Below are 20733 nucleotides of genomic sequence, written 5' to 3' on the forward strand. Positions count from 1 at the left end.
ACATTAAATTAACAAAACCAAACAAACACAATTTAAAACACATCTAATAAGTTCAGTATCTTAACTTTCATTTACTTGTTTCAACGACCTCCTCACACCTCCCTTTTTGTATTCCACTTTAATTAACTGTTTCAGCAATTCCTTTCCATCTTCCTCTGTTTTCTGTCCTGTAATTTATCTTAACATATTCTAACCTTATTTTTCCCTTTAATATATAATTGACTTAACATAATTTAACTTTATTTTCCCTTTAATACTCTAATAATCTATTTGTACTTAACTCCTTGTAACATTTCTACTAAAGCCATATAGCTCCTTTCCAACATTTTTCTAACACTCATTAATTTTACAATATTTTTATAAATAGTCTTTAAACTTTTTCCAATTTTCTTCCACCGACTCTTCTCCCTGGTCCCGGATTCTGCCAGTCATATCTGCCAATTCCCTATAATTCATCAACCTGGTGATCTTCTGTCCGATGTACTCTTCTGTTAAGAGTACAGTTCAGGATTATATGGCCTGTGCCTTCCTTCAAGGAATGGCAATTTTAAAATGTTGCACAACAAACCAATTGGCCTTTTAGAAATTGTCGATCGGGGAATTGTCCATCTTTCATGAAAAGCAAAAAAAGAAGAGCCTTGTCCATTCAAGATACTGTTTGTCTTGACTTTGCTTAATGGCTCCTTCTTTTTCTCAAAACATTGTCTGGGTTCTCTGGTTGCCTCAGGGGAAATGATGATAACTTCCTGGATCAAATTCCTAGAAGACGAAAATATTGAGACACACATGGCAATGGTTCCCCATTCACCTCTTAATCAAGCCAAGATGCTCCCATTCACTCTGATTTGCATTTCTTTGAGGATGGGCAATTTACAAATGTGGCACACTCTCACACACATGCAAAATAAAGAGCTGCATTCCCAAGAGAAGAGCAGTCAAAAGCAAGTCTGCTGGCCGTATGAATCATATCAGGATGTGGCTATTTGTGTGTGGGCAATTCATTGTGACTGCTTATTATATTAATTGCTGTTGATGTGGATATCAGCAACAATGTTAACTGGTCTTTTAGAAATTGTCAGGGAGGGAATACTCCATGTTTCCTGAAAAGCAAAAAAGAAAAAAAAGAAAGAAAGAACTGTTGTGTTCAAGGGATGGGGAAACCCAGCCAGAAGGGCGGGGTATAAGTAATAAATTAGTAGTAGTAGTAGTAGTAGTAGTAGTAGTAGTAGTACAGTGGAACCTCTATTTGCGACCATAATCCAGTCCAGAGGTCCATCTGGAGGTCAAAACGGGTTGCTGGGAGAGGCACTGTTGTGCGCAGGCACGGGTGGCAATTGCCCGCTTCTGCGCATGTGTGAACGGCGATTGCCACTCCTGCGCATGTGCAAACAGCGGCAAACCCGCCAGTTACTTCCAGGTTTGCCACGGTCGTGACTTGGAATGACTGTAGGAAGAGGAGGTGGTAAGTAGAGGTTTGGCTGTATTATTATTATTATTAATTATTATTATTATTATTATTATTATTATTATTATTATATGTTGCTAGACTCCAACTCTCATCATTCCTGACCATTCGCCATGTTGCGTCGGGCTGATGGGAGATGGAGTCCCACAAATTCCCCTTCCCTGCCTCAGCTGCTAGCTATTTCATTATGACATGAGCCTCTGTAGGCAAAAGTCAGCTTTTCCCAGATATGTGACAGGAGAAGACAGCAGATAAAAGTCCAATAGAGGCCAAGCCAAGTTAAGGAAATAAGAAATGAATCTTTGCAACAGGGGTGCCGACTTGAATAAAATATTGAGGAGGCCCAGGTAAGCCCTGCCCTACATAACTGATCACTCAAATATTTCACAGGGAGGCCAAGACCTCTCGACCCCAGTAGTTGGCACTTATGTTCTGCACTCATGGGAAGCACTAGCTAGGAGTTTTTAGGATATAGGGTCCTGCACCTAGTGCAACCATTATCCTGGATTGTTGACATCAGTGTTGAACCTGGAACTTTTCCAATGAGATGGGCCAATGGATGCGTAACAATTAGTCCATAGTTGTTAACCACATATGAAGTCTATGGAATGACAGAATTGGAATATAGCGAGCCTTGTTTATCTCAAGTCATTTCAAGAATATCTTCTTTTGATGCCTCAGTTTCCAAGAAAATGCATGCTTAATTTCTTTGCAGTCTCAAACCACTTTCTCTGCAGTCTTAAGCTACTGCAATTGTCTTTAAAGAACTGGACCCAAAGGGACCCATCAATAACTTGCTCCTGAAATGTGCCAAAGCTGTTGAAAGCTGTAGATGGGTGAACAAAGCAAGGATATTTTGGGTGTCAACACTCTACTTTTTCCATTCATAGAATCATAGAGTTGGAAGAGACCACAAGGGCCATCGAGTCCAACCCCCTGAGGGGGTTCATGAGGCCTATCCACACATCAATATCCAAATATTGAATCTCCATGTGCCCAGTGTCAGTTCCAGTTCTTCTGGTCCCTTGTGCAAGATAGGCTCAGTAGAGCTCCTTCCTGGGTGAGTCCACTTCCTTCTCCTTATCTAGGAACATAGGAACTTGACTTGTACCATTGCTTCATCTTGTTCTATTGCCCACACTGACTGGCAGATTTCCAGGGTTTCAGTTTGGGAAAATTCACAGCCCTAATTGGAGATGCCAATGGATTGAACTTGGGTCCTTCGGTATGCAAATGGATGCTCTACCATAGAGCTATGGTGCTTCCTGCCTTGCTGCTGCCACTTACTTCCATTGAGCCCATTTGGCACTGCCTCCCAGAGAGAGAGTGAAGAAGGCTTATGGAAGTTACAGCTGCTGCTTGTTCCTCACTGCTCACTTGTTCAGGGTGGGCAAGTGAATCAACACCAAGGTGGAAGAGCTGGGCCTAGAGGCAATGGGGCTCCTTCTAGGATGTAGGCCTTCATAATGGCCTGACCAGAATGACCTCTGACACTGGTTTGAGAAGCAAACATATCCACTGTTATGTACTGAGTTGAATAGGATCCAAAATGCAGCAGTCTGATTGGTCCTAGAACAATAGGATCCAAAATGCAGCAGTCTGATTGGTCCTAGAACAATAGGATTCAGAATGCAGCAGTCTGATTGGTCCTAGAACAATGCAGCAGTCTGATTGGTCCGCAGGAGCCACCCAATCCAGCTCCAGGTGGAAATCAATCCACAACCTGATTGGCCTACAGGAGAATCCCGGAATTAGCCAATCACGTGCAGCCCATTGTGTAAATAATGTATATAAAGCAGATATTGTGGGGGAATTTCCATTCCTCCTCACCACTATGAGCTGAATAAAGAGCATGAAATCCACTCTCGACTCCGAGTATATTTCATCCACACATCTGCAAACTACTGGGTGGTGAACCTTTTCTTCTAGAGCAAGCCCCGTGAGAACTTAAGAAGAGTTCTGCTCAAACTTAGGCGAGTAACTGAGAATAAAGCAAAATGGGGTGATTTCAAGGTTGCATGGTTTCCACTCATTAGTTATATTAATAAATATCATAGTTACCCTAGGCCAGCAAGCATCCCAAATGGCAATGCGGTGGGGCTACCTCCATTCATGAGAATAATGACAGTAGAACTCTTTTTATGTTTATTGACATTTTATTTTATTCAGCAGACATGTTGTTCTTTTCATACTTGTCTCTTTTGATTATGGTTACAGGTAGGTAGCCATGTTGGTCTGCCGTAGTTGAAACAAAATAAAAAAATTCCTTCCAGTAACACCTTAGAGACCAGCTAAGTTTGTTATTGGTATGAGCTTTCGTGTGCTGAGAAGTGTGCATGCACACGAAAGCTCACACCAATAACAAACTTAGTTGGTGTCTAAGGTGTTACTGGAAAGTCTTTTGGTTATGGTTTTATATACTCATTTGTCCCATGGTATTCAGTGGAAACTTCTAATGGACTTCCATAAAAATGCAATTCACTTTTCTTAAAATGTGTGTGTGAGAAAGAAAGCTCTGCTGGATCAAGTCAAAGGCCCATCTAGGCCAGCATCTTGTTCTTACAGTAGCCAACCAGAAGCCTTTGAGAAGCCCATAAGCACCAGGGCCATCTTTACCCAAGGATGCAAGGGGTGCGGGGGACCTGGGTGCAAAATTCTGGGGGGCGCCAGGCACCCGCCGCTGAAGCCGCCTAAGCTCTTAACTATCTACCTGTTATGAAATAATAAATAATTTTGATCAAGCTAGAAAAACAAAATACATATATACCTAGTTATTACCAAAATGTATACCTACTATTTCACTAAAGGACTTTCAACTTTGTGCACTCATTTACCAAAGACGCGCCACACCAGCGGCAGTGCTTGTCATTCACAATGGCGGCACTTGTCAGACTCAACGATGGTGCTTGTCATTCTCAACGGAGCCGCGCATGAGAAATTAAGGTTTTTGCCTTGCTGCAAGGGATCCTTGAACTCTTGCATGCCTGCATGGAGGATAAAGAAGGGTGTCTGAGAGTACTTAGAAGTTAGCCTACAGTACACAGGTATTGTTTGCATTTGATTCCCCCCCCCCTTTTGCCTCTGGCCCTGCCCACCCCTGGCATGTGGCCCTCAAAAGGTTGCCTGGGAGGAAATGTGGCCCTTAGGCTGGAATAGCTTCCCCACTGCTGATTTAAAATTTCCCACAATGCAATACCTGGAACTTGCCAGGGTGCATTGGTGCCAGGGCCTGACAGAGGGCATCTGGTGCCAATTCTGACCCTGAGAAGGGCATTTCATCCACCCACATCGTTCTCGTAGCACAAAGTCCACTGTAAATGGTGTATTGGGGGGGGGAGAGATACAGCTCCTTGTCAAGGGTACAAAGGACCCTAAGTATGTCTCTTATTTTCAGAAACATGTTTAGAGAGCAAAACAAGACAAAGAATGAAACAAACAAAGCACTTTTTTTAAAAAGCAACTTAAAAGACAAGAAGAAAAGGGCAGAGGTGAAGAAAACTGTGGATGTGTGGAAGGAAATATTGCAACTTAGCCTGTGACTGCCGGGTGAACTCTCTCAAGGCCAAAAAAAAAAAAAAAATGGTATTAGGTTGGCAAATGTTAATTTCCCAGGTTACCAGGGAAGAAGGCAGGGTCTGAAACCTCCTCAGGTGGAACAGGCATGGAAAAGCATTAAGTTTCCAAACTCCACCTCCACTTAGAGATCTCTTGCAGTCAGATATATATGCACACACATAGACCTGCAGACTGTACCTCCTCATCCATCCAGAATACACAGCACCCATCACTAAGCCAGAGAGTTGAAGCTACTGGTCTCAGCCTCTTCTGTCTTCGGGTCATCCATGATGTGGGAACTCCGCTCCGTGGCCTTCACTCGAGCTGTCCTTGCCGAATTTCTAGCTACGCTGCTCTTCATCTTCTTTGGGCTGGGGGCGGCACTCAACTGGCCTGTGTCCCCACCCAATGTTCTCCAGATCTCGCTGGCTTTTGGCTTGGCTATAGCGACCTTGGTCCAGGCTGTGGGTCATGTCAGCGGGGCCCATATTAACCCTGCTGTGACTGTTGCGTGCCTAGTAGGCTCCCAGGTCTCCTTCCTGAGGGCCATCTTCTACGTGGTGGCGCAGATCCTGGGAGCTGTGACAGGGGCAGCCCTTCTGCATCAAATCACACCACCTCACATCCGAGGAAGCTTGTCCATCAACAGGGTAAGGATTCCAGGACCTGCAAAAGTGGGAGGGATGGAGGATTAAAGCAGTGTTTCCCAACCTTGAGCCTCCAGCTGTTTTTGGACTACAACTCCCATCATCCCTAGCTAGCAAGACCAGTGGTCAGGGATGATGGGAATTGTAGTTCAAAAACAGCTGGAGGCCCAAGGTTGGGAAACACTGGATTAAAGCAGGGTGTGTCCATACTAGGATGTTCAAGAAACCCAGATTAGTCTCTTGCATTGCTCTTTTGCTAAAAAGAAATTACGGACCCCGGTTTCTCTCTATTCTCTATTTCTTCCTTTCCCCCAAGGAGCTTGGGGCTACCTAGATCAGGCATAGGCAAACTCAGCCCTCCATGTTTTGGGACTACAATTCCCATCATCCCTGACCACTGGTCCTGTTAGCTAGGGATGATGGGAGTTGTAGTCCCAAAACATCTGGAGGGCCAAGTTTGCCTGTGCCTGACCTAGATGGTTCCCCCCCTTCCCATGTTAGATTCACAACATCCTTGTGAAGTAACTTAGTCTGAGAGATGGTGACTGGCCTAAGGTCACCCAGTGTGCTTCATGGCTGGGTGGGGATTTGAGCCCAAGTCTTGTGTGTCCTAGACCTGTCCAACACCTTTCCTTACCAAACTGACCCACTACTGACATCCTTCAGTACAATTCAAGATTGTGGAAGACAAATTGCAATGAGACTCCTGTTGTGATCTATAGCAGTGACAGCCAGACTTTGTTGTAGGCTGTTATAAGGGGGGGGTTGCGGGAGAGGGGGCTCCCAATTCAGTTTGATTATACACCTGTATAGGTTAGGCCAGTGTTTTCCAACCTTGTGCCTCCTGCTGTTTCTTGACTACAATTCCCATCATCCTTGACCACTGGCCTTACTAGCTAGGGATGATGGGAGTTGTAGTCCAAAAACCCAAGTTTGGGATAGGTAGCCGTGTTGGTCTGCCATAGTCAAAACAAAATAAAAAAATTCCTTCCAGTAGCACCTTAAAGACTAACTAAGTTTGGGAAACACTGGGTTAGGCAATTGTTCTGGGTTTAAAAAGACTCAGATGGAACTATCAATTGTCAGTGCAAATTAAAAGAAGCTAGATTATCACGAACCACTTAAAACTACAGGGCAAGGGGCACTTTTACCTGTTGTGTGTTGTTGCCAGCAAAACAAAAATAAAGAAAAAACTAGCTTTTCCAGTAGCCTTACTTAACAGGGAAAGGGAGAAGAGCAGCAGCAAACTAAACAGGTGAGAAAGAACAAAGGAAGGAGTTTGGAAACTGAAAGGTGGTGGACTATCGAGGCATGGGATGAAGGTTGGAGACTCACAAGTTGAGGAAAGGAATTGACCTTGTTGCATCCTTGACTCGGCATATGATGGGTTTGAATCAGTTTGTTTTGGCTCACGTAAAGCGCTTCTCAAGGCTAGTGTTTATTTTGGGTGTGTTCTGCAACATGTTCTTGACACAACAATAGTGTGTGGATTGATTCTGCTTTGTTAGTTCATCTGTGATGCTTCCCAGCGTAACCGCATTACAGCGGTACCTCAGGTTACATACGCTTCAGGTTACAGACACTTCAGGTTACAGACTCCGCTAACCCAGAAATAGTACCTCGGGTTAAGAACTTTGCTTCAGGATGAGAACAGAAATCACGCGGTGGCGGTGCAGCAGGAGGCCCCATTAGCTAAAGTGGTGCTTCAGGTTAAGAACAGTTTCAGGTTAGGAACGGACCTCCGGAACGAATTAAGTACGTAACCAGAGGTACCATTGTTGCTGCCCAGAGGACTGATAGCACAGTAACAGTGTGTGGGGTGGGGGACCAGAGTGTTTGTGTTATGAAAAGATAGGGGATTTCAATGGGAAGTTAAAGGATATGCACTGATTAGAATATTGAAAGGGTGGCTGTGTTTAACTGCTCCAATAGCATCATAAGCACAAATAATGATGAATGTGCAATAAAAAGGTTGCCTAGAGGGGCCCTAAACTGGGGTGTTCCCCAACTTTGGAGAGAGAAAATTTCTATTTAATCCGAACTAATTTGATTTAACCATATGTACATTCAAATGTTTCTGAAAAGTTTAACAATCCAATTATCGACTTATCCTTGTTATATTTTGCAGAGTACTAACCTAGGGGCCAGGGACGCGGGTGGCGCTGTGGGTAAAACCTCAGTGCCTAGGGCTTGCCGATCGCATGGTCGGCGGTTCGAATCCCCGTGGCGGGGTGAGCTCCCGTTGTTCGGTCCCAGCTCCTGCCCACCTAGCAGTTCGAAAGCACCTCAAAAGTGCAAGTAGATAAATAGGGACCGCTTTATAGTGGGAAGGTAAACGGTGTTTCCGTGTGCTGCGCTGGTGCTGGTTCGCCAGAGCAGCTTCGTCACGCTGGCCACGTGACCCGGAAGTGTCTCCGGACAGCGCTGGCCCCCGGCCTCTTAAGTCAGATGGGCGCACAACCCTAGAGTCGGACACGACTGGCCCGTACGGGCAGGGGTACCTTTACCTTTTTTTAACCTAGGGGCCATCTCAGTGCTGCATGTCATGTGCAAATTGCTCACAGTGTGAAATCATCTTCTTTTGAAAAACATCCAAAACTTTAGAGTTTCCTAGCACAAACCCCCTCCCTGCATCTTCTTGTCTGAAAATCGCAGGTTCCATCCATTCTGCCAACAAATTCCATGCTACTACCAAAAATGATTTTGTGGTGCATTTGTTGACTTTGTCAACAAATTGCCTGAGATTTGAGGCAATGAGGTGAGACCACTCTGAGGCCAAGCATGATGTTTATTTGAGCCCGTAAGCAGACCTTTTGAGCTAAATGTTGTTTTCTGTTCACAGCCCTAATCATTATTAACATACTGATTTTACTCAACCCAGTCATAAAATAGAATCAGGACACTTACATAATTATAATTATATTCAGTTAGGATCTAGAGCTGCTAAATGCACATCTATCCAGATGTCATAACGAGCATTCTTAGAGATTGATTATGACTCTCAGTGTTATAGTTTTTTGGCATTAGTCAGGAGATAGCTCATGATACTACTGTGGGAGGTAGCTTATTAAAGTTTCTTCAGGGGTCAGCAACCTTTTTCAGCCAGGCCGGACTATATTTTGGGAGAAAAATGAACGAACTCCTATGCCCCACAAATAACCCAGAGATGCATTTTAAATAAAAGGATACATTCTACTCATGTAAAAACATGCTGCTTCCTGGACCGTCCATGGGTTGGATTTAGAAGGTGAGTGGGCCAGATCCTGGCCCCAGGCCTTAGGCTGCCTGTCCCTGGTTTACTTCTTTGTTCTGCTAGAACAAATAGCATGCTTTTGTTGACAGTTCCCTTTTGGTCAAACTGCACTTTGTAAAGCTTTAGCACAAAGGTAGAAAATATATGGAATGACACAGGAAGAGCCAATGTGGTACTCTCCAAACGCATGGGATTGCAACTCCCATCAACCCTAGCCAGGACAATCGATGATCAGGGATGATGGGAGTTGTAGTCCACCAATATCTGGAGGGCTCCACATTGTCTACTCCAAGGAGGGGGAGAGGAAACATGAATTCTCCAGGAAACAAATTAGGGAAGGGGGAAGATGAGGTAGTGTGAATAAAGATAACTGCTCCAGACATAATGGTATTAGGTATAATAAATCTAGTACCCACCATTATCTTCTGAACTCAGTGTTCTCATTGGGAAACCATATTAATTAAATAGCTAGGTTTGAAAGGCATGAAACTTTGGAAATTCTTCCAGAACTTGACAAGTTGCCATCAAGCCATATGTGCTGGAACATTCACAGGATTACCACAACAGAATGCTCTTGGATGATGCAATGCTTTGGGATCCTTTCCCTTCTCTCTATGGACTCAGTTCTGATTCTTATCACTCAGTTTACTTCCCTAGTGAGCTACTGACTGAGTCACATCAGGCATCTCCGCTGGACAAGGAGGAAAACAATTTCTTCGACAGCATGAATTGCCATACATCTTCTGTAGGGCTGTTGTGTGTGTTCCATGATTCCCAGGGTGTGCTACAAAAATGCAAATCATTAGAGCATCAGATTCTGCACTTCGACATTAATGTACAATGTTTCATTACAGTGGTACCTTGGGTTACATACGCTTCAGGTTACAGACTCCACTAACCCAGAAATAGTACCTCGGGTTAAGAACTTTGCTTCAGAATGAGAACAGAAGTTGGGCTGCGGCCGCACATCAGCAGTGAGAGGCCCCATTAGCTAAAGTGGTACCTCAGGTTAAGAACAGTTTCAGGTTAAGAACGAACCTCCAGAACGAATTAAGTTCTTAACCTGAGGTACCACTGTATTTCTAAGTAAAGCAAGACTCTATGCTTCAAAGAGAAGCTTGGGCGATGACTGAGAGATCTCATATGTTTGGGTTAGGGAGCTCTTCCTCACCCCATCCCACTTCCTTTCCAGCAGGATAATAAATTACACAAATGGTGTAGTTTTAGAGTGACCTCAGTGTGGAATGCTAGCTTGCAGGAGTGCTCCTGTGAGCCACACCCAGAACAATCATGTGGAAAGAACTTGAACCACCCCTAGACACAATTTGCGATCTACCAAGATGAATGCAGTCAACCAGTCATGTATGGTGGTGTACCAGAGCCTCAATAAATCTCCTGTTTTCGCTCCTTGATTTGGGCTGCCCAAGAACAGAGAGGTTGTCTACTACAGCATCTCTTCAGAACAATACAGTTAGGCAGGTCTGAGCTTTAGCTGTGCCTTTTTCAAGCTAGGCATAAGCATATCAGGAATCTGTGCAGTCATGTATTCAAAATTTCAAGAGTGAAGCATGTTTATATTTATTGTGTCCAGCAGGGCAAGTGCGTCACAGATGAAAATCTTTGCTGTTGCCAGAATGCCAGTGGCATTGCAAATCATTCTCTTCCCCACCTGCCCATGACTTACATAAGATTAAGGCAAATCAAAATGCCATTGTAGTTGCAAAAGAGGCAAATAATAGAGATGTTATCTTTGTGTTCATTCAAGGTTGTCAACAGATAACTATTGCAGAGACCTTGTGCCAAAGTGGAAACAAAGGTTCACCCAAGTACACATATGTGTGTGTGTGTGCGCGCGTGCGCACGTGCGCGCGCACGTACACACACACACACACACACATTTATCACTATTTGCTAAAAATATATATCACATAATCAGTTGCATTGCTCACACTCATAACTGCCCTTTACTGCCCTCTGTGACACAGTCACATAGCCAAATGCTAGTAGTTATGCCTGGCGTGCTCTGGTCCAGGGGGTCACGAAGAGTCGGACACGACTAAACAACAACAACATGCCATCTTCTCCTTCAGTCTGTGATACAATGGCAAGAATCTTCAAGGAAGTGCTTAATTTTCTTCTATTTTTTCAGGTACACAATAATACAACATCAGGTCAGGCGGTCACCATGGAACTGTTCCTCACCTTCCAGTTGGTCCTGTGCATTTTTGCTTCAACTGATGACCGCAGGAGCGATAACCTGGGATCCCCAGCCTTGTCCATTGGTTTCTCTGTAGTCCTGGGTCACCTGCTTGGGGTGCGTATCTCAAGAGCATTTATTGACAACTGTTGAGTATGCATGGATGGAAATACTGACAGCAGGGCATCTGTTCCCTGAGTTTAAGAGGGTGCAATACACCCATCTTAGCTTCCCAGGGCTGGGAGATCAGGAGGAAAGGTTGGTGTTGGGACTGCACCAAATATGCATCGGTTTCAATTTTTCATTCTAATCCACCTGTTTTGGTTGGGTGGAAATTTCTCCTGACACCCACTTCAAATGTTCAAATATACATCTCTTTAAAAATAATTCCTCTTCAACATTGCTGTTTCCTCTGGGCTGCTGAAACATCAGTGCCATTCTCTACCCTTTGCTGCTTCCACCTCCTTGGATTAATCGCATTGCACATCCCAACCAATCAGAGATCACATCTTGAACAAGATGACATCATCTTTATATGTATATATATTTTTTATTAAATTTTCTAATTTACATTTCAAAATAGTCATTTAAACAACCTTAAATCAAGACTTCCCTTTTTCTTTATCCATGGTTCATTTTGCATACCACACATCCCTGCATATGTTACATGAACTAAACCATTCAGTAATCCATCGTTACATCCATCAGAACTTATTTACACTGTTGAATTTATCTTAATGCTACCAGCATTTTTAATTAAACAAAATTTTCGCCCATATATTCAGTAAACACCATCATCTGGTACCTAGTCAGACTTGGCTAGAAGACATGGGGGCGAGTTAAATGAATGTTTGAATATTTTCACAAGGACACACAAACACATTTCCCAAAAGGTAGGATGCAAGGCATTATTATTTTTATTTTTAGTACAGCCCAAAATATGTTCATATGAAATGGTGTTGACTCAGCCCTGGCTTAGCAGGTAATCATTTTCATTTTCATCAGTTTCTTCAGCTTGCCCTGATTGAATGTTTGCTTTAGTGCAAGGTTGAATTTATTCCCAAAATTATTCTTGTTTTATGGATAGAAAAATGAGCCACAGAGAAATGAAAAGGCTAATGGATCAAAGCTTCCGAAACAAAATGTCACAATAGCATAGTTGTTGGTCATACTGTAATTCCTGACCTAATGTTAGCATTAAGATAGAAAAGTAGTAAGTTGAGCATTTGTTAGTGAAACAACTTTCCAGTGAAAAATCTGGTAATAATGATAATAGCAGGCAGCTTTTACTCAAATGGCTGGATTTTGAGGTCCTCAAAGACACAGACTTCCACCACAGGGCCAACTAGCATACACTGTCTGGGGAAGCAATAAAATATTCCCTTCTTCTTTGAGTATATCTTAATCTATGAATGGCTCCCAGCTCTCTGTCTTGATTGGCTAGAACTGGAAAGCAAGGGTGGCGAGATCCTGGAAATTCTACAAACAAGGACTCTCTTGCCCTCTTAAATAGTACACCACCCCCCTCAGTCTTTGCCCCTCTGCCTTTGGGCTGCTTTCTCAGATATTTGCTACTACCTCATGACAGCTTGACTGCAATAAGGGTTTTTCCATGTGATATGTGACTCTCATGTGAGCTAGTGACTATTAATTGGCCTGCTGTCACTCATTCACAGTGGGATTGTGTACGTGTTGGCTCAGAAGTAAGTCCCATTGTGTTTAATGGGGTGTAAAGGTAAAGGGACCCCTGACAATTAAATCCAGTCGCGAACGACTCTGGGGTTGCAGCGCTCATCTCGCTTTACTGGCTGAGGGAGCCGACATTTGTCCACAGACAGTTTTTCCAGGTCATGTGGCCAGCATGACTAAGCCGCTTCTGGCGAAACCAGAGCAGCACACAGAAACACCATTTACCTTCCCGCCAAAGCAGTACCTATTTATCTACTTGTACTTTGACGTGCTTTCAAACTGCTTGGTTGGCAGGAGCTGGGACCAAACAACAGGAGCTCACCCCATTGAGGGGATTCGTACCGCCGACCTTTTGATCGGCAAGCCCAAGCAGCACAGTGGTTAACCCACAGCGCCACCCGCATTCCTTTAATGGGGCTTAATCCCAGGTAAATATGCACAAAACTGCAATCTAAGAATGCTCTATCCAGCTCCTAAGCCTTGGCGTGAGACAAATACAACCCATAGGCCACATCTTAGCCACTCCTTAGCACCAGAGGTATTGAAGCACTGCACTACATAAGGCATCAGATGTTGTTCTCTCTGAAGAGCTAGAGATAGTTCAAGAATTCTTCTGAAAGCCATGACCAAGCTCCTTAATCCACAGGAGTACATGCTCTGCCATTAGCAACAATCTCTTATGACAGCTACAGCCACGCTTGACTCCACTTGCATTCTTTAAAGCCACGAGGCCAAACTTCACATGTAATGAAGATCTATTAGTGGATTTATCAACTTTAAAAAAATGAATCAATCTTGGTCTAAGGCTCCATCCCTAGTTACCTGGGAGTACACCCTACAGAATTCAACAGGACTTACTTCTGAGTATATACCATATTTTTCGCTCTATAAGACGCACCAGACCATAAGACGCACCTAGTTTTTGGAGGAGGAAAACAGGGGGGGGGGGGATTCTGAATCTCAGAAGCCAGAACAACAAGAGGGATCGCTGCGCAGCAAAAGCAGCGATCCCTCTTGCTGTTCTGGCTTCTGGCTTAGCTGCCCAGCCTGCATTCGCTCCATAAGCCGCACACACATTTCCCCTTACTTTTTAGGAGGAAAAAGGTGAGTCTTATAGAGCAAAAAATACGGTATGTGGTTAGGATTGCACTATAAATCTCCCCTACCCCACTGGCTGTTTTCTCTTTGGGGGGAAAAACAAGGCCTAAGATTGGCCTTGGATCTGTGTGTTTATTATTATTAGTAGTAGTAGTATTTGTATTCCGTTTCTAAGTCACATTGTGCTCTCTCTGCTTCAGCCTGTGTTTCAGATTCCAAACCACTCTGTATAAGGTGAAGCTCTTTATTCCCCATTCATTAGGATGGAGAATATTAAAATGGATAGAACTTTTCCACCTTTTGGCCAAAGTGGATGAAATTTACAGGCATGGGAGCTCTTCCAAAGTGGATTAAGACTGACAAATTGCAGACAACTAAATCCAGAGAGTTTTATGGGGGAACTAGAAGCAGGTCTATGAATACAAATCTACAAATGTAGTAACCTAGCAAATGTAGTAACCAAGCATGGGCCATGCTATTATATGTCATCTCACAACCATCGTAAATGACAAAAAATATCAAGAACAAAAACTAAACATCAAAATGGAACCATACCCTGGAGATGATCCAAGACTGGGCTAGATGGAGCCAACTTCCTCAATCCTGTACCTCTAATTGTAATTCTTTAATAGAAGTCCAAGATATCAATCTGTATATACAGATTAATTTAAATTTGCCTGCTTTTAATTAGCGCAAATTTTTCAACAACGGAATTGAAATCTACATTAAAGTCTCTCTCAATGGACAGTATTGCTAGATTACTCAGTCTTTCTTGGCTCATTGTAGATCTTTGATATGTTTTAATTAGTTTAATTAGTTTAAGTTTTGAGAAACTACTTTCACAACTTGCTGTAGAAACAGTGATAGTAAGAAAGATTCTTAATGTGACAACAAAGTTAGTTAAACTTTCTTGCAGCTTCCACTTATACCCCCAGCAAAGCAAATCTAAAGCTGACCAGTTTGCAACCTGCTCATCAGGACTGACCTCCTTATACAAGATAATGTGGTGCCGCAGTCGAGTTATTTCGGTGAGCATAGATGCAGCTCCTGTGGTGCTGCTGATGTTCCTGCTGTAATTTCAGCAGTACTCACCAAAAACCGGTGAAGGCTTCCAGCTAACTTAGCTTGTTGCTCTGTCTCTATCTTTCTCCTTTTCCTGCCTTGTGCTCCAGATTCTTTTTTGTATGGCATGATATAGGTGTAAGGGTAAAGGTAAAGGTACCCCTGCCCGTACGGGCCAGTCTTGCCAGACTCTGGGGTTGTGCGCCCATCTCACTTAAGAGGCCAGGGGCCAGCGCTGTCCGGAGACACTTCCGGGTCACGTGGCCAGCGTGACATCGCTGCTCTGGCGAGCCAGAGTCGCACACGGAAACGCCGTTTACCTTCCCGCTGGTAAGTGGTCCCTATTTATCTACTTGCACCCGGAGGTGCTTTCGAACTGCTAGGTTGGCAGGCACTGGGACCGAGCAGCGGGAGCGCACCCCGCCGCAGGGATTCGAACCGCCGACCTTTCGATCGGCAAGCCCTAGGCGCTGAGGCTTTAACCCACAGCGCCACCTGCGTCCCATGATATAGGTGTAGTATTCTGCTAAAATTCTAAAAAAGGGGGAAAAATCACTTTCTTGCCTTGCTGCACTTTTAGCGCCCCTTCATTGTATAACCATTTCTTTACTCTTAACATAATGTTTATTCACCTTCATGCCTATTGCCTTACTCTTTCAGCAAAAAATAAAAAATAAAAAATTAAAGGTTGCTAGTCCCACTGGCTTACATCAACTTATGTTGAGCTGGAGCAGCTACATATGGATCGAAATCTGTCTCGTCACTCTTGAACCAACCAAACTTCAATCCATCTGGTCAGCTCAACATGCAGAATGACCAGCGTGCCCCCTTTCAATGCAGAATGACCAGTGTGCCCCCTTTCAATGCAGAATGACCAGTGTGCCCCCTTTCAATGCAGAGAGACTTACCTGCAGCGGCGGCTTCTACTCAGTTCCCCGCGTCTCCTCGAGTCCTCCCGCCTCCTGCTCGGCAGCTCAGCCAATTGCATGCATTCGCCTTTCGGCCAATGAGGAAGTGGATCCCACTTCCTGATTGGCTAGGAGGAGGATCTGTGTGACAATAGCGACATTTTTGCGAAATCTGTGACAGCGCTGAGAGAGAGTGAGTGAGCCAGGTAGGGGCAGAGAGCTGCGAGTGCGAGCGCGCGCCCCCCAGATGTTGCGCCCAGTGCGGCCAGCCCCCCCCCTGCACCCCCACGCTACGCCACTGATTAAAGGAAAATGTCAGAAGAGCTAACCACAGATATTTATCATTTTTACCCCCTGCCCTTCCTCCAGTTCGGCCAGTTCTTTCTGTTTCAGCCCCTTTCATCCCCACATTGATCCTGTGAAGTGCACTAGGCTGGGGAACAGTCACTGACCCAAGGTCACCCAGTGGACTTCATGGGTGAGTGCGGATTTGAACCTGCATCTGCCCACTCTAACCACTACACCACCACCCCTTTCACCATGTGTTGTTTGACCTTCCAAAGAGTGATTGTGAAAGTATCCTTGAATAACTAGTAATAGAAAATCCAAGCTTTCATCCAAGTGTCATGTTTTTAAAATTATTATTTCATAAAATGTATACACCACTTGATTATAAGAAAAAGACCTCAAAGTGGTTTACCAAATGATAAAACAATAAAATCAAGGGGGGTGGACAGGACACACGACTCAAGCATACTTTATTTGGTGAAGTTCTTTCAGAAAATGTTTCCCTTATCAGGTGACCTTTAAAAGTCACACACTAAAGAGTTGCACTAATTCTCCGGGAAAGACCCATAGAAACAGTCCCGTATACTCACAGCGTTGAAGAAGCACTGTGAGATGAATAAGCATTTTCCGTAGTCCTTCTGTACCATTTACAGCCCACATGGCTCTGTAGTAAGAAGCATTTGGTGAGACAGAAATAATGTACTTATCTGAGGCCCTCAGGCATGCCCTAGGCCCTGTTCTCTTGCCTGATGGCTACCATCAGATGCCCAAGAACCATGGGAAAGGGCTGATGACCAGATGATACTTGGTGGTCTTGGGAAACTGATAAAATATAATGACCCTTGATGTTTCCACAAGAACAGTCTCAATATTTAGGGCATCATTTGTTTCCCCCTCTTTAACTAGGCAAGTCACTACCCACATAAAGCTAATGTTTTGACTCCAACACTAATATCCATAGCACTGAGAGCCAGTGTGGTGTAGTGGTTAAGAGCGATAGACTCGTAATCTGTGGAACCGGGTTCACGTCTCCGGTCCTCCACATGCAGCTGCTGGGTGACCTTGGGCTAGTCACACTTCTTTGAAGTCTCTCAGCCCCACTCACCTCACAGAGTGTTTGTTGTGGGGAGGAAGGGAAAGGAGAATGTTAGCCGCTTTGAGACTCCTTCAGGTAGTGATAAAGGGGGATATCAAATCCAAACTCCTCTTCAATAAATGCTTTTCTTTTCCCCCCTAGATCTACTACACCGGCTGCTCCATGAACCCTGCTAGATCTTTTGGTCCTGCTGTGATTGTGGGTGAATTTGAGAACCACTGGGTAAGACTCCTAATGGATTGTTCCCAGTAGTGGGGGTGGACTTCAGAACTTCAGAGCTATCCTCCTTATACCAGCATCACTACTGTTTACCTGGATGGGGCTGAGCTGGGGCAGCAACCAGCAAGGTCAGGGCCACATGAGTGAACCAGTGAGAGGGTCAGGTGGGATGAGGAGGTCCTGCCACTGTACCTGCATGGCCCCAACCTCCCCACAACTCTGCCCCTCCCCACTGAGATAAGTATAATGCTGGTGTTCGGAAGGCAATTCTATTGCTCTGCCCCAGCACACATTTCACTGCTGCCTGTAGCATACCTATGGCTGATAGAGTTGAGTGTGAGGAGAAGCTGGAGGGAATGATGGGGGTTCTTATACCTGGAGCCAGCCTTGCATTCATGCATGTTCACAGAAGACAAGATGCATCCCCTCCTGTTCTGAGAGATACGGCTTTTGGGAGACATAGAGAAACAGGCTGTACGAGAGCTGGAAAACAGCAAGCCTAGCAACTCAAAACAACATTTTGAGAATCCCCAAAATGCAAAACAGCAACAAAACAGGGTCAGTGTTTTCACAGGGACATGTAGCAGTAATTGGAACCATCCCTGGTAAAATACGGACCATTGAAGCATATGCAAGACCAACCCAAGGCTTGGGCCAGATGAGATGCTTATGGCCATGTGGATTTCCCTACTTTTCAGGGATCAGAAAGCCTGTTGGCAAAGGAAGACTATTATGTGGATACAAGAGCTGGCAACTGAAAGAAAGATGTAGTGATTGGCAACAAGAACCATAGGCAAGTTTTTCTTTGGTGATTACTTGTAGCCAAGTAAGATTGTCTTCCATTGGTTGAACTGGTTTGAAGCCAGAAAAGGCTTAAATGGCTTGTTCTTTGTGACTCGGCAGTAGATTAACAACCCCATTCTGGTTCTAGTTAACACCAGAATGAGTTCTTCACATTCTGGTTTTAGCCAGCTTTAGGGTAGTTTTTCATTGGATCTTTCTTTCGTCTATTTTTTTTTTAATATGGAGACAACTTAACATTTGTGTTCAATGAGGTGAAAGAATGAAGGAAGTAAAAGCTATTAGCAAGTTTGGCAGATATCCATTGATTCTTTAACTTCCCACATATTGGGCCAAACCAAAAACACATGTGATAAGGCTTTATTATTATTATTATTATTATTATTATTATTATTATTATTATTATTATAGTAGTTATGAAGCGTCCCTGAGCTGCCCTGCTGTAACAAAGAGGGCTGCCATTCACCGAACTACTTGGATTCTTGAGAGCAGGGCAGAGAGGAGGGCCCAGAGATAAAATGAGGCAGTAATTATAGCTCAGTAACAACAGCTATAACTGCTTAGCATCAAATGCTAAGCAGGTTCAACAGTGGCAAATAGCTGGATATGGAACAATAGAGGGCCATTGCCTTTGATCTGTTATAGGCAACACTTTCTTGATTTCATAGGGGAAGAACTGTAACTCAGAGACAGAGCACAACTTTTGCATGCAGAAAGTAGCAGGTTCAGTCACCAAGCAGAAGAGAGGACATGAGCTCAACAGAAGCTGGGGATGGAAAGAGTTGGTAAATGCAGATGGGGTTGGGAAGAGGAAGTGGTCCAGAACAGCAAGGAGAAAGCCAGAGGGAGGAATCTGAAAGCAGCAGGACAACTGGGAGAGTAAAGGAGTGGAGGGGGAAGCTGCATGTGACCAGGAGCTGCAGACGTGAGGAACTGCACATGAAACTGGAATGACCAACTAAATATTTGGCCAAAAGCTATTTGGTAATCTTGAGTTTTCCAACTGCGCCGACACACCCATACCTCTTTCCCCCTAATTACATTAATTGCAATATATTGAAAAAAATCTCTAATGCCCTATTGTGGGAAACCTTGAACTAGAATTGTGAGGTCTAATGGGGGAGGAGTCTCTTCTATACTACACTTAATCTTAGCCAAAAGGCTGAGAAGCGATGCTACCTTCTATAAATGGTTTGGTACCAGAATTTATCCAAGAATGTTCTTCCTGGTCAACCATCAACCTTGTATCTCTCTCATTCTCTCCTTTCCTCCCTCAGGTCTTTTGGCTGGGTCCAATGGCTGGAGCGGTGGTGGCTTCCTTGCTCTACCACTACGCTCTCTTCCCCCATGCAAAGACCCTCTCGGAGCGGCTAGCAATCTTCAAAGGCTACGAGCCAGAAGAAGACTGGGAGGAGCGTGATGTTCGCAGGAGGCAATCAATGGAGCTCCACTCCCCACAGACCCTGCCTCGAAGTGTGATGGAGAAAGTCTAGATCAACCCCGACAAACAGTGAAAGGAGCAGGCTATAGCTAGCTACATCCACTGGTGTTTTCTTCTGGCTCAAATGTGCATTCATCTTCATGTTGTCAATGCACAATGAATATCTCCCCTGGGAGCAGTATGGTCATCTGTGATGGGCCACCCATGGAGCTTAAATCTTTAGCTCAGGCTGTAAGAGAAGTGCCCATTGCTCTGAAAGATTCTCCCGAGGAGATTTAAGATCCACTTATTGATCAGTGGAAACCATGACATGCCACTGTCTTGTGCATCCTGACAAATTAATGAAAGAACATTGTTTTTTTCTTCTTCCTTGAGTCTAGTTATCTAAACTTCATGTGGATCTCTAGAATTTGGGTCAAAGAGTCATTGACCATGACGGTCCAGCTATATAAAATGGTCTCTGGGCATTTCCCTTGAAGAGATAATAGCCACAACTTTTAGAGTTCTCATGTTGGCATTCAGAGTGATGAACTGGTAAAAAGCAAGAGCTTTTTGCATTATTGATCCTAAGCATGATTACCCAAGTGCAAGTCATGATCTATTCAGTGGGACTTACTTCCAAGTGATCATGATTACAATAAGCCCTGTACGACAAATTGGGACTTCCTTCTGAATAAGCGTGCTTAGAATTGCACCACTAATCTTGCAGATGTCAGCCAAATCCTTTAGCTTCCCTGCAAAGTTCTTACTCTGCACAGAGCAAGTCCTTCTTTTGTGAGGGTTTGACCACTTATTAAAATGCATGTGAGTGTATTAAACTAAAGCAGAATGACTGTCCAGAAAATAATTAGGATAAGCCCATGCCTATTGATCAAAGCCACACACAGTGTTCTCAATATGTGTTTGTAGCCAACCCTGATTTTACCCTTCTTGTATCACAGAGTTAACTTTTTCCACTTTGCTTTCTTAACCCTCTTACCTCCACTTCCACTGGCGCACTCAAATTGTGGGATG

General features: G+C 44.1%; 1 protein-coding gene across 1 annotated transcript; it reads left to right on the forward strand.

Annotated features, from left to right (window-relative positions):
• Positions 1-5236: 5236 nt before the first annotated feature.
• Positions 5237-19771, forward strand: LOC307210737 (aquaporin-2-like; the record flags this gene model as incomplete). Its single annotated transcript, XM_079966908.1, has 4 exons — positions 5237-5670; positions 11070-11234; positions 17400-17480; positions 19556-19771. The coding sequence occupies exons 1-4, from the start codon at positions 5308-5310 to the stop codon at positions 19769-19771; spliced, it is 825 nt and encodes a 274-aa protein (XP_079823034.1). The 5' UTR covers positions 5237-5307.
• Positions 19772-20733: the final 962 nt, after the last annotated feature.

The sequence above is a fragment of the Podarcis cretensis genome (genome assembly GCF_951804945.1).
Source record: "Podarcis cretensis genome assembly, chromosome: 2".
NCBI lineage: Eukaryota > Metazoa > Chordata > Lepidosauria > Squamata > Lacertidae > Podarcis > Podarcis cretensis.